The sequence below is a fragment of the Trematomus bernacchii genome, unplaced genomic scaffold, assembly GCF_902827165.1.
Source record: "Trematomus bernacchii unplaced genomic scaffold, fTreBer1.1, whole genome shotgun sequence".
Taxonomy (NCBI): domain Eukaryota; kingdom Metazoa; phylum Chordata; class Actinopteri; order Perciformes; family Nototheniidae; genus Trematomus; species Trematomus bernacchii.
The window spans coordinates 7,095,673-7,109,436 of NW_022987513.1; the positions used below are offsets into that span (position 1 = coordinate 7,095,673).

The 13,764-nt window shown below is 39.7% G+C and overlaps 3 protein-coding genes across 10 annotated transcripts in view; 2 read left to right on the forward strand and 1 right to left on the reverse strand.

Annotated features, from left to right (window-relative positions):
* Window positions 1–1,610, forward strand: part of cltca (clathrin, heavy chain a (Hc)) — a 36,938-nt gene extending 35,328 nt beyond the window's left edge. For both annotated transcript variants that reach the window (XM_034114003.1, XM_034114011.1), the window contains 2 exons: window positions 564–639; window positions 972–1,610. In XM_034114003.1, the coding sequence (XP_033969894.1) occupies window positions 564–639; window positions 972–1,105 (210 nt within the window). In that variant the 3' untranslated portion in view covers window positions 1,106–1,610. The remainder of the gene's footprint in view (window positions 1–563; window positions 640–971) is intronic.
* A 2,075-nt stretch (window positions 1,611–3,685) lies between these two features.
* Window positions 3,686–7,438, reverse strand: ptrh2 (peptidyl-tRNA hydrolase 2). Of its 4 annotated transcripts, none has more exons than XM_034152014.1 (2): window positions 7,417–7,438; window positions 3,686–4,804 (listed from the first exon to the last, which is right to left on the reverse strand). In XM_034152014.1, the coding sequence occupies exon 2, from the start codon at window positions 4,792–4,794 to the stop codon at window positions 4,279–4,281; it is 516 nt and encodes a 171-aa protein (XP_034007905.1). In that variant the 5' UTR covers window positions 4,795–4,804; window positions 7,417–7,438; the 3' UTR covers window positions 3,686–4,278. The 4 variants fall into 4 exon arrangements, with proteins under 4 accessions (XP_034007905.1, XP_034007888.1, XP_034007897.1 ...); XM_034151997.1 differs by lacking the exon at window positions 7,417–7,438 and adding an exon at window positions 5,546–5,590; XM_034152006.1 differs by lacking the exon at window positions 7,417–7,438 and adding an exon at window positions 5,550–5,572.
* An 83-nt stretch (window positions 7,439–7,521) lies between these two features.
* The window catches only part of LOC117469273 (vacuole membrane protein 1-like), a 64,695-nt gene continuing 58,452 nt past the window's right edge, over window positions 7,522–13,764 (forward strand). For 2 of the 4 annotated variants that reach the window (XM_034113704.1, XM_034113678.1), the window contains exons 1-3: window positions 7,522–7,624; window positions 9,200–9,293; window positions 9,474–9,612. In XM_034113704.1, coding sequence (XP_033969595.1) covers window positions 9,221–9,293; window positions 9,474–9,612 — 212 coding nt within the window. In that variant the 5' untranslated portion in view covers window positions 7,522–7,624; window positions 9,200–9,220. Of the gene's footprint in view, window positions 7,625–9,144; window positions 9,294–9,473; window positions 9,613–13,764 lie in introns of those variants that run through there. The other 2 variants (XM_034113687.1, XM_034113695.1) reach the window with 2 other exon arrangements.

Below are 13,764 nucleotides of genomic sequence, written 5' to 3' on the forward strand. Positions count from 1 at the left end.
TGCATCTCAGTGCTGCAGCCTCTGACTCACTGCCAGCGGTGCATCACACAGAGCATGATGCTGTGTCTGTTTACTGTGGAGCTTTGAACGTACAGTGTGTCTGAAGAGGCATGGGGAATCTGAATGAAGCCTTGACTATTGTCTGTAGATATAACATGCATCCAGGGGCTGCTGCTGCTCTCCCCTCACCAGCAGATATCAGCCTTTTGCCCGTTGACTTGCTGCCTGTTGTGTTCTTTCAGTTTTTTTTATTTAAAGAAAAGGCTGTTTGTATTGTAAATGTCAACCAGGCCACACAGACAGAGGAAAGGCAATTATTTGTTATGGTATTTATTAGCTAGACCTCCACTACCACTGGTTCAACCACTTTAAGTTTTTCATCATGATTTTTATTTGTATTGTTTTGCTACTGTGTGAAATCTGCAATGCGTGGCGGCCCACATGAGCATCCTTTGTCATGAAAGATTCTTTAACAAATATATCTGTCTTGTACTTGGTGAGTATGGTGTTGTCCTCATTAGGTGTTGTTCAGTTCTAAATTCTATCATTTCTTTGCTTTGCAGGTTGACAAACTAGAAACCTCAGAGACTGTAAGGAAAGAGGAGGAGCAGGCAACAGAGACGCAACCCATCGTCTACGGTAACCGTCCTCTAATGATGTCTGTGTCCATTTCACTGTCATAACAAGAACAGCTGTGTTTTTTTAAATATCAAAGTTTTTAAAAGCCCCCTTCAAATGCGTTTGAATTGCAAATATTTAATAGGATAACGTTTGCATATTTAAAAAATGTGCCTTTTTTTAAAGTGATTAACCTGGGGAATGTTCATGTTTATCTATTTGTTAAATATATCATCCCATTCACCTTAAGTGTCTCCCAAAAAAGATCCATAAGGATGCACTATGATCATTTACAGGCTCTGGTTGAATATGAATACCAGTCACTTGTTTTAAACCCCGTGTGTTCCTTGCAGGCACACCCCAGCTGATGCTGACGGCGGGCCCCACCGTCCCCGTGGCTCCCCAGCAACCGTACGGCTACGGCTACCAGGCCCCCGCAGGCTTCGCTCCGCCAGCTGCTCAGCCAGGCTTTGGCTACGGCATGTAAAGACCCCCCCCCCCCCCTTCATTACCTTCTCTCCACGTGCAGGCTGGAGCAAACATCCATCCGTGTCCCACAGTCCTTCACCAGAGCGTCAGTCTGCCCCCTACAGGCAGCGGGGGGGGGGGGCCGCACAGACAACGTTTCTCTTCTGTTTTTCTTTCTTTCCTTTTTTTTTGTCATGAAGGACTCAGTTTTATTTCTGTTGTCAAAGAAAAAGATTGAATCACAAAGATTAATTTTCTCACATTCCGTATCGACTAGATTAATTTGTTTCTTTTTGTCTATTTTATTTGAATGGGAAATGGTTTATGTACAATGGGGAGGGGCTTGTGAGAAGAGCTAGTCCTCTACTCGGTTTAAAAAAAAAAAAAAAAATGGTCTGTTGTGAAGCATCTGATTTGCACTCTGTAGTGAAAAGAAATTAATGTAGAACCTCTTCCTTTTGATGTGTGTGAGCAGCTTCTTCTGTCCGACTGTAAAATGCATTTAATTATTGTATATTCAGACACAAAAAAAACGCTTCCATGTTCTTCTATATTTGAACATGAGACCGCCGCTTCCACGACCACAATCCTGAAACACTACCAGTCACATCCCACACACACACTTACACGTCGGGCTGAAACACAAGAGAGTATTTTACGTATGATTTACAGGAAAGTTCCATTCTTTCCAGCAAAGCCTATGAAGGACTCTAAACAAATTAACATTCAGACGACATTTCCATGTGCTTTAAATACTGCTCTAACGTGGGACCATTCCACCTCAGGAGGGACTGCAAGACCTGTTTGACTAACATGATCCCCCCCCAGGCCCCCCCCCCCCCCCCCCCCCCCCCCCCCCCAAAAACTCCCTTCATGCTGCGGTGCATCACAGGACTTGGTGGTAATTTGAAGTTTGTATCAAAGGCTTTTGCGTGTATACAGGAAATCAATCATTAACTCCTTTGAACTTATATTCTTATCTAAATTACCTTTAGATTTAAATTGTGCACTTAAGATACTTGATTGTGCATAATCAGGATCATTATGAATGAAACAGCGGTTTTGTTTTCCACTTAAAAATAAAGGCTTCTTGTTTGTCAAGAAAGGTCTGATTGTGTCGTGTTGTGTAGGTGGAGAAAGCAGCAGGTCACGTTTAACTTCCGTCCAATCAGATAGCTGAACATTTAGCCCCCAAAAATGTCAGGGGGGGTCAGGGTTCTGATGGAAGTATGAAAGACATGTAGTTTGTACTCCAACGTAATATTACACAAAAGCCACAATACCAATATATTCCTATATCATGAATCTTTAACTGCAGAATTTCTATATGGTGATATAGTGATGAATTCCATTTAAATAGAAAATGCACGCCAGTTGATAATTATTATTTAATGCCCTTCTGATCTGCATAAAAGGTCATGAGACTAGAGGGATGTGTACTTAAATCTACAATTCTACAGGAAGCGAACATCAAACAAGCTGTTTAGTGTCGGGAGTGGATCAAAAATAAAATTATATAAATTGTTCAGTGTTGAAGTGTATTTTAAAATGCTGTAATGCTTCGTAAAATAATAAAAAATCTTTATTCGAAATATTATTTAAATCCTATATAAAACAGTTGTAGAATAAATAAAAAAACAAGTATTTTGCACCAGCATGTGTGTAGATTCTGTGAAATGTAATGTCAGAATCTTTGTGAAAACTGCCTCGGTGGGTTTTTAAAGATTTTCTTTTCTTATCGGTTGGTGAATGAGATCCACATTGAATATGGACTCCTAGAATAAGGGCTTCTCCATTTCCAAACAGTGTATCAGCACTTCCTTTGGCTGACTTTTGCAGAAATATTTGCAGACCAAAGCTGAACTTGGGAGTCTGAAAGGAAAGGATATTGCACAGAAACAGGAAACTCCTTTCTCAATTCAGTTGAAGTGAATGTCAGACAAATCTCAGAGATCATGTGAGAGTATCGTAAAAACCACTTTGTCTACAACACAGTTCAGTAGTGTTTTAGAGACTACATCAATTTCTTGGGTCTCGACTTAGCTGGATACTCTGATGGATTGGATTTCAACCTGCTCCTCTGACTTGGTCTACATTGTGCAATGTCTCAACTTGTTTCAAGTAGTCATAACATATTTATAGAATTCATTTTCAAACAGCTGAATGATCAGGGTATAATGTTACTTTTCAGAAGATTTGAGTAGATGCTCAAAAGATATGTGGATATGTTAACGGGTAAGATGGCGGCATTAATTCCTGGTTTTATAGGTTAAACTATTTCAAGCAGTGGTGTTAACTGCAAGTTTTATCACAATACGTTTGCTGTTATCACTAATTCTTGCTCTTTACAGTTTCAATTAAGGGGCCTGCTATCAATATGAAACGATATATATTAGTTAATATTCCTATATTATTTATTTTTTTAAAAGGTTACTGGTCTAATCTTCCAGATATTTAAATTAAAAAAACTATTTTAAACCAGTTATAACCATAGACCTGTTCACTATAAAGTGCCACATTCCTCACTTGAAGCACTGTTTAAATATTAATGAAGGATGTGAGCTTCATAATAAATTGGGACAAATGTGCCATGGGAATGAAAAAACTAAGGCGTAAATGCAAGACCAAGAACATTTAATATACTTCAGAGACATAATATTCATATGACATCGTTGTTAGCAGCTCCACTGCAAAATAATGCAGTACTGATTTCAATTATGCTAGCTAGACAATTCTAAGGCACTGCTGTTTGCATACCAGCTGACAGGAATGGGTTCTCCATTATATACACAGTACCAATCCAATGTTTAAGTGATTTTCCTATGACAAGTCAAAATGTCTGCACTGAAAATGTTTCAATTGTATTGTCCTGGGATTCTGATGAGATCAACAATCATTTATGTCTTTTCCTCTGTTCCTCTTCAAAAACAAACCTTGGCAGACTGTTTAGAGATGAGGAAAGTGTGTGGTGTTTTTGTCACAGAAGTAGCACAGTAAAATAGTATGCATCAAGCAGTTACTGCTGCTATTCAAGAGCCAACAAAGGTAGTAGGCATGTGTCCAAAACGGTACCCAAACAAATCTGAAACTTTACATGTATGAAACCGAGTCAATTGTTTTATAAAAACACAAACTCATTGCAATTCGTTTAAACAACAAAGACATTGTTTGCAAGTCCTACAGATGCAAACTCTAGTAGAGCTTCAAGTGTCCTGTGACCTTGTCAACGAGATCAGCTGGGCCTGGGCCCACTCCCAGCACGGTGCGGGACCCGGGGGCGATCTGAGTCCTTCCTGCGTCCTGAATCAGGCTGACAGGGAGCCCCACTTCTTTGGCGTGACCCAGCAGATCAATCAGGGTGTCCTCATCGGGCACCTTCACCACCACCTTGGGCTGCCCGCAGTACTCCCACTGTTTGAGAAGCTCAGGGTTCCTGCGCTGCACCTGTTTGTAGGCAGATACAGCAGCATGGGAGCACTGGGCGGCCACCTTCCCTTTGCCCATCTTCAGGTCGTTTCGGACCACTAACACCATCTTAAACTCGCCTCCTTCTCCCATCACGTTCGCTTCACCAGTGCCGTTCCCCATCGCTGCCATCAAGGTTTTGGATGTTGGACCTAAGCGAGCCCGAAGGTGCCAGCCGAGGAGGAGCCCGCAGCCCAGCCCTGCTACTACACCCAGGCCCAACGGACCATAAAGCATGTCCATGATGATGACCCTGCAAAAACAACAGAACAAAATAAGGCAAGTTCAGATCACATCTAAACCCGTTACATACACTGAGGGGAGATTTTGTTTAAGTCTAGACATTAGAAGCAGCAGTTGACTCAACCATATCACCACCAGGTCCATTCAGTGTCTGATCATATTACTTTATTCCCCTGTTGTCATGGAAAAGGAGAACTTATAACAGTCCATGTTGGTTAACCAATTGAGATTGTATAAATGTTCCTAAGCTCCAGGACAGCTACTACTTTTGTAGCTTTTTTAAGTTATTTACCCAGGTATAGGTTTGTAGGAATTCCTCTTTGTTTATTCTAACGTTAACGTAATAAGCGTTTAACGTTAGACATATGGCAACTATAGGAGCAAACGAGCTGACGCTACTGTAGCTAAATAGTGTATATAGACTTTACAGTGGCATAACAATAGTTTTTTTTTTTTTTAACAAACAGCTAGATAAATAACTCTGGCTAAAGATTTAGTTCCGTTTTTAAACACAACACTGTGTATACATTTAACCAATCTGTACTAAAACTTCGCGGGCTAAAAAGCTAACGCTAGCTAACTAACTTTATAACAGGAGTAAGCCTTGCTACCGTTAGCTTTCTGGTTAGAAAAAGACCTATTACTTTACAATAACACAACATCAGGACCAAACTATTACTTTCTTAGCAACTAGACTCATGTTCAAACATTTCCTGCCAATGCATTGCTAAAACTGACTTATGTTTCATACCCGCTGGTTAGTTCGACGTGCTAGCAGGAGCAGTATGAGGCGTGTGGTCTCTTGGTGATGACGTCACGGCACCAAAACTTTTCAAAATAAAAGATGAGTTTGCATCCTTTATATAATTATCTATATTATATATTGATGGTGGTGTTGATGCTTTGAGCAACAGACACATTAGGAAATGTTTACTACAGAGTGTTATGTGCATTTTAGATTCTGTTCAAGAGAAATACATCTGAAACACACACTTTGTTGTTGTTTAATTTAGTGTATTTTTGTACCATATCTAATATTATGGTGTATTATTTTTATTCTAATCCGACACTTGCGTACCACGTTTAGAGCAGATTAGGTGCCTTGCTCTACTCCCCCTACCAAGACTATCCGGCCAGTTCAAGACTATTCTTAGGCCAACACTGTCCTCTATTGAGCAAAACTAGGAACTACTGGCACCTGAGACTAAAACTCAACTTTATTTCCTACATTTCCCACATATACATGCAGTTTATTCTGCCCCAACAATATTCCATCAAGCTCAGTGCCGTTTTAGATGATCTTTCTACTAGTTTAAATCATCCCGTTGAGACCTTTCTACATACACTTAAAACAGCCAGCATGCAGAGAGGCTCCATGTAATTTATTCGAGCATACATTTTTTAACAGGAAATGACACAGAACAACACTGACCCAATGATCCAGCCTATATAGTGTGCCGCAAGATGCTGTAAACCTGGACAACATTATAATAAAATAAGATGGGATATACTTTATTGCCAATTTGGTAAATGTTTTCGTCACAGCAGCATGTCGATAAGACATGAATAAGAAGAAAGATCAAATCAAATGTAAAACAGTTCAGATATACATATCAACATTAGAAGAGAAACAAAACAGTGAATGTATATGTATAAAAAATGAAGGATATATAACTGTCAGATGGCTGAGAAGTGATAGACCAAATAGATTTTCTTGGTCACATTAATGTGAAGTGATGACCCTGGGAAACATTGGAACATAATGAGTGAATAGATGGATATTTCAAAACGGTTTTCAGAGTTTAGAAATGATTAGAAATATTTACTTATTTAAATATATTGTTAGATGGTATTCTTTGACCTGTTTTCTACCAAAGGAGGCTATAGGGCTACACTGTTATTGGAGCAGAACCACAACACTATTGTTTTGGTGACAAAAGGAACAGCACTTTTTCTCTTTACTGCTCTGCTTTAGTTTCAGTTTGGAACTGCAGTGGAGTTGTCCTTCTTTCCTGCTTTGGTGTCCATTCATATTTTATGCATTGGTCTCTAGTTTGACAACTGCTATCTCAACCTCTTAAAATAACTAAATTACATATTAGCAATACACTGATTGACTGAACCAACCCAGGAGGGGAACTGACCTGATTTCAGTTCTAAGACTTCTGGATCCAAAACATGGATGATATACCCAGAAGTCTAGAGTACAGTCATATAAGTTATATGTCGTAAATATAGAGACAGAAGCGCTTCTCCAATCGCATCTCAATTAAGTCCCAAGATAAAGTAACTTTAAAAAACACTTCTCACTAGAAAACACTATATAAATACCTGTTGTACTCTGATAAACAAGATGATGCTCATATTTAAACATGGCGACTTCCGGTTCCATAGTTATGACCTGAAAAATGTGATGTCCTGAGGCGTTTTATGTTTTTCCCTTTGGGAATTAGCTGAGCACTCGTTGCCCAGATGCCATTCATTCACAGTGTTTGTGAAACCTACTGAGGACAGAAAAGTGTTAGAAGTGTGCTCCCGGAAAGTGATCCACTTATTTATAGACACTTTAATTAGACTGGCTCTCTGGAGGTAGTACCATGCAGGCAAATGATGAAATCTCACCCTCTTTCTTTCTGTGTCTCTCTTCTGTCAGCCTGCTGTCCCCTCCCCCGACAACTCTGTATCAGTGCTGCATCCCCGACTGGCCCCCTCCATCACCACACCCTGCACTCAAGTTATGATGCAGTTCATGTGCAGCATACTTTAGCATACGTTTGCAGTGCAGCTCCATCTCAGGTTTTATTTTATCTTATCTTGGATCAGCTTAACGGTGAGTTTACCTTCTGCATGATGCATTGCTCAAATACATCAGGCTGTTACATTACAGCCCTGCTTTGTTTTTACACTTTGTGAATGGTTAATCTCTCTCCAGTGCACTGTTGTTGTCTCTTTTTAACTGTGAGAATTAATTACTGCTTATCAAATGTCTCATCCTGAAGTGTAAGTGCTCTCTCTTCAGTTTCTCATTGTCCCTCGCTCAAGAGTTACTCAACAGGTCTGGTTTGTTTTGGTTGAAGCGATTGCGCAATCAAGTGTTGGAGCAGTGCTGTGCTTCACAAAGGCAGTAGTGTTGTTTTGAAACTGTTTACTAGGTATTGCTCGGGAGTATTGCCTTGTTTTTAAAATAATAATCAAATAAATTGTCGTGTAGAATGTTGCACATTATTATACATGAGCAGCTTTGTGTGTTGCACAAAGATATCAGTTGGTCACTCATTTCTATAATATGTGTTACTTACAAGATATTACACATGGACATATTGAGCCCTTTTGTTGGTGTACGTTTTGTTCTCATATGTGCATGGGCAGGGTGTATAAAAGAGCTTGTGGTTCTAGTGCGAGTGTCTTTGAGGTTTAACGTCTGTGATAAAAATGCTTTTGTTTGTGGTTCCCTGAGATGGTCAGGAGTAGCTAGCTCTTCAAATGCCTTGCAGTCTAACCGTCAATATGTTTACTGTGTGTGTGTGTGTGTGTGTGTGTGTGTGTGTGTGTGTGTGTGTGTGTGTGTGTGTGTGTGTGTGTGTGTGTGTGTGTGTGTGTGTGTGTGTGTGTGTGTGTGTGTGTGTGTGTGTGTGTGTGTGTGTGTGTGTGTGTGTGTGTCCTTCGGGATAAAACACAAGCACATGTTGGACCTTAAGAGTCACAACAAGATAGATAAAATGTAAGAAAGTCATTGCAGGAATCATTTGAATTTGACCAAAACCTCAGAATATTTCCATCAAATTCTGAACAGGCATCATGGCCTGCTGTGATATCAAAGCTGTGCAGCTTGTCGCCTGACAGCTCAGAGAGTGTGGATGCATGGAAACAGAAGCTAGACGCCCAGCAGACCTAGGGTACGGGACAGAGAGAGACTGACAATTCCTCCAGATGGTGGACAGCATACCTCCGTGTCAGAGTCCCCATCTCACTGCTCACTGACAAATTCCTCAGGCTCTGAAGTGAGACACAGAGTGTGTGTGGATTTCCTTTGAGGATATGTAATGAAGAAACTAAAAGCAAAATCTTGTCCTTCTCTTTCACCCATTATTTAAACTCATTACCATTGGTTCCCATGTACGCCATTTGATCACCAGGGGGGGTGAATTAATAATCATTTGTACACACAGAAAAACTAACAAGACTTACCTCAGTACTCATTAGGTCATGCACCTCCTAGCAGGTTACTTTTATTCTGCAGGTTGCAGGAGCAGGAAAGTACTGACTGCTCGGCGTGTACACAGTGTGTACGCAGAGTGTGGGTGTGCTGTGGTGTGTGAGTCTATATTTGTTTTGGGGCCCGCAGCAGTATCTAATTTATGGAGTGTGTAATTCTGTGCTGAAGGCCCGTTTCTTCTCTCAGCAGGACTCCTTCCAGGTGAATGAGATGGCAGAGTGTGGGGTCCAAGGTGAACAACCTCAGAGGCGTCTTGCAGTGAAGGAAAACGGAGAGCTGACAGGTAAAAACGAAACACATCCAATGGTTAGGTGGTCATAACCACGCTTAAAGAAACTTGTATTATTAGTGCATTAAAATGCCTTGTATTTAAAAGTTGTTTTGTTATTCTCATGATTTAAAAAATGTAATTCCTTGTATATTTTTTGTTTGTGTTCTTGTCATACACACGCTGTGCGGCTAGACTCGGAGCTGTCTGTGGATGAGAGGAAACAGAGGGACAGGGAGGAGAGGGAATCTCTGGTGTTATGGAGGAATCCTCTGCTCACACTACACTACTTTACTCTGGAACTGCTTATCACCATTGAAGAGTGGCTGAAGAGGTGAGAGGAGGGGTGTTATAGTGGTGGTAGCACTCAGATCTCTTACTTTAGTAAAAGTTGTATACCACATGTGGAAAGTTCATGCATTTAAAAAGTCCTGCATTCAAAATGTTACTTAACTAATAAAAGAAATAGTAGCATCAAAATGTACAATATAAGTAGAAAAATACTCATTCTGCAGAATGGCCCATTCCAGAATAATTGATGCATAAATAAATGTCCCTTTAAAGTTGCGGCTCGTCAAGTTATGTTTGTTTGTTATTTACTAAGGGAGTTACTAAAAAAAGTAGAAGGAAACGGAAGAACCTCAAAATAGTGCTTCAGTAGAGAACCTGAGTAAATGTACTTACTATGTTTAATAAAAGTCTGTGAGTTAAAAATCAATAAAGAGAGAAACTGAAAAAAGGAAAATACCGGTTTAACTGTAAAAGCATATTTTAAACAATTTAAATACATTTAAATATGTATTATTCATGTGTTAATGTAACTATAGGGACCTCAGCAGATAAGCAGTATTTTTGCTGTCAGTTTTATTTAACGAGGTGCTAGTGCTGCGTGTTTATTGCAGGCAGAAAGAGGATACGCTGGTTGTAAAAAATAAAAGCAAACTGCTTCCCTCGCACACAAAAGTACAAATCTATAACCAGACAGGAGGTGACCTTGATTGTCTCAGTGCTCTCAACCTAAAAAGCCTTCTCCCTCATAGTTTAGTCTTCAGTCAGATTTGTCGCAGAACCTAATACAGCACAAAGATCTGTATTATATATCATTGTTTCCCCTCATAACTCCTCAGACTGGTAGAGCTGGCAAGGTGTTTCCATCTCACTAACTGATGCCACCTCACACACACAAAAGCTACAGCATCAGAACAGACAGCATCAGAGTTTGCTGTTATGAAAAAGTTCCTATAGCTGAACAACATGTTTTTTACACACCAAGTAATCTTTGTTGACACAGGGGCCTAAAAGAAGGTCAGAGTGTACGCTCAGAGGCCTCTGTGGTTAAGTGTGTGAGGACAATGTGTTTATTTTCTAAACTACAAGAGGATGTGGTGAGCCACAAGCACCATGAGCAGTGTTCTGACTGAGAGAAGCTGCTGTTCACAAACACTCAAAACACATGGTGTTAAACCGCTGCAGGGGGTACATGCGAACACATTACGAGCACACAGAGAAGTTTATCCTAAATGTTAAAGTGGTTTGTAATTTATTGCATATGCAGGGAGTCCTCGGGCTCTGTAAATGGAGACAAAGAGAGGATTGGGATGTTGAGAGGCTGTTATTTTGTATAGAATCATTGTGGTCAAATTACTGTTAACCATGCATTTAAAAACAAATACACAATAAAAGTCGAATACAATTTATGCTGTCCATGAGAGACCAGTTTAAAGATGAAACGCCTTACTGATTGAGAAAGCACACATATTCCAGTAGAGTAAACAGTATTGCTTGAATGTGCAAATGTATGCCGATGATGCGGTCATCTTTGTACACGGGAAAAAGACTGAAATAATCACATCCTGTCTCTCCAATGCATTGGACAAGGTGCAACACTGGCTGAACAACATTTGCTTACAGTTAAATGTAAAAAAGCAAACAGTATGCATGATGTTCAGTAAACGACCAGTCAAAATCGAAGGATCCAATGTGTTTTTAAACGGAGCAGAAATAGAACTAGTCTCCCAGTTCAAGTATCTTGGAGTCATACTGGACTCGAACTTGAGTATCAAATACCATTAAATTCAACTTGCAACATTTTAAACAAATTAGACCTTTCTTAACTGTCAATGCTGCAAAGTCATACCTCCACTGTATGATTCTATCCCACATCGAATACTGTTTTACAAACTGGTCGTTTGCTTGTGCCACACACCTGAAACAGATAGAACAGCTGTACAAGAGAGCTATCAAGGTGTTTGACAGAAAGCCAAATTCATACCACCACTGTACCATCCTTGAAAAACACAATTTCTTGAGTTTCGACAATTTTAAGTCTTTTAAAAGCATGTGTTTTTTTTATAAATGTTTACATGGACTGCCCCCCCTCCCTTAGGGGAATTCATCCACAAAAAACACACTGGACGCTGCACTAGGTCAGAAACCAGAGGAGACTGAAGTCCACCGTAGACGGACCACTTTTGGACAAAATGTCCGCTCCGTTAAAGGCAGCTCATTGTGGAATAGCCTCCCAACTGAGATACGGGATTGTCCCACTCTCAATAGTTTTAAAGGTCAACTCAAAGAATGGTTGATAAACAAACAGACGTGCAATCACCGCTAAATGCACTTTAATACAGGGGTATCTCCTCTTGCACTTTATGTAGCTCTTTTATCTTATCTTGCACTTTATATGTTGTAGCTGCTACATTGTACTGCCATGTGGTTAATGCTTGTATATGCTGCTCATGCTCTTTCTGCATATCATGTATTTATTGTTGCTATGTATATAAATGTCATGTTCTTAAATGTTGTATGTGAGGGACTACGGATGGAAATTAGCTCAAAGCTCAAATCCGGTATATTTACATTTGAAGCATTATTTGTTTAAAGTGTTCATCAATGTGCACTGTCCCTGTTCAAATAAACGATTAAATGAAGTGAAAAAGTAGATATCTCCCTCTGAAAAGGTGTTTCTTTTAACAGTGTTTTTTGTGGACAGTGGACACAAGTACAACATTTACTGAACCATATTCGTTTAATTAGTTGTCAGTGAGGCCTCAAAGGCATAAGTTCATGCGAGACAGGGAGAAATGCTGCCTTTACTCAACTCTACCAGCATCTCATCTGCACAGACTGAGCCAGGGGGCGTGGTATGGGGTGGTCCCCGGGTTCACTGCGGTCAACTCAGCCGTCTCACGCGTTTGCCTGGTCAAATGAGCAGCTCTTCATTTTTGAGTGCGCGATTTATCGCGCCTTTACGGTAATCGCTGAGAAGCGGCACTGACGCTAGTACAAGAGTAAAAGAATGCATGTTTTTTCTGCTTTATTTGCTATACAAATCATTTTTACCATAAATTCTTAATAAAATTGGTACTGTTGGACTCAGCACTTGTTAGACTACTACCACAAATACAATGAAGTACTTTTACTGTGTACTTTTTGAGTAATACTCTGTCAAACTCCCCTCCTGAGTACAATAATTCATGTATTTGCTATATTTGTTGAGGGATAAAAGGATTGTGTGCTATAAGTTCTACATGAAATTGATACTGTTGGACTAAGTACTACTTGGACTACTACCACAAGTACAATGAAGTACTTTTACTGTGTACCTTTTGAGTAATACTCTGTCAAACTCCCCTCCTGAGTACAATAATTCATGTATTTGCTATATTTGTTGAGGGATAAAAGGATTGTGTGCTATAAGTTCTACATGGAATTGGTACTGTTGTACTCAGTACTACTTGGACTACTACCACAAGTACAATCAAGTATTTCATGTATTTCAAGTATTCTAATTTCATGTAGAACTTATTGCAAAAAATCATTTTATATCTCATCAAAGATGGCAGAAAATATGCATTATTGTACTCATGAGGGGAGTTTGACAGGGGATTACTCAAAAAGTATACAGTAAAAATACTTGATTGTACTTGTGGTAGTAGTCCAAGTAGTACTGAGTACAACAGTGCCAATTGTATTAAGAACTTATGGCTAAAAATAATTGTATCCCTCATCAAATATAGCAGAAGTGGCTTGAATTTGTTATCAGGAGGGGAGTTTGACAGAGAATAATTGAAAAAGAACACAGTAAAAGTACTTCATTTTATTGCTGGTAGCAGTCAAACTAGTACTGAGTCCAACAGTGTCAGTTTTATTAAGAACTTATGGTAAAACATATTTATATCGAAAAATATAGCACAAAAACATGCTTGTACTAGCGTCAGTGCCGCTTCTCGGCGATTACCGTAAAGACGCTATTAATCGCGCACTCAAAAATGAAGAGCTGCTCATTTGACCAAGCAAACGCGAGAGTTGACCGCAGTCCGGGTTCGCACGTTTTTCACTCCGTTATTGACGACCACAACACACTGGTAGGTTTATAAATGGTCGAGAACAATTATATTTCGAAATCCAGACCAACTATAATCAAACCTATCTAGATAGCTTATTTTTTATAACGCCAATTTCCTGAACCCGAGGACAGCGCTCC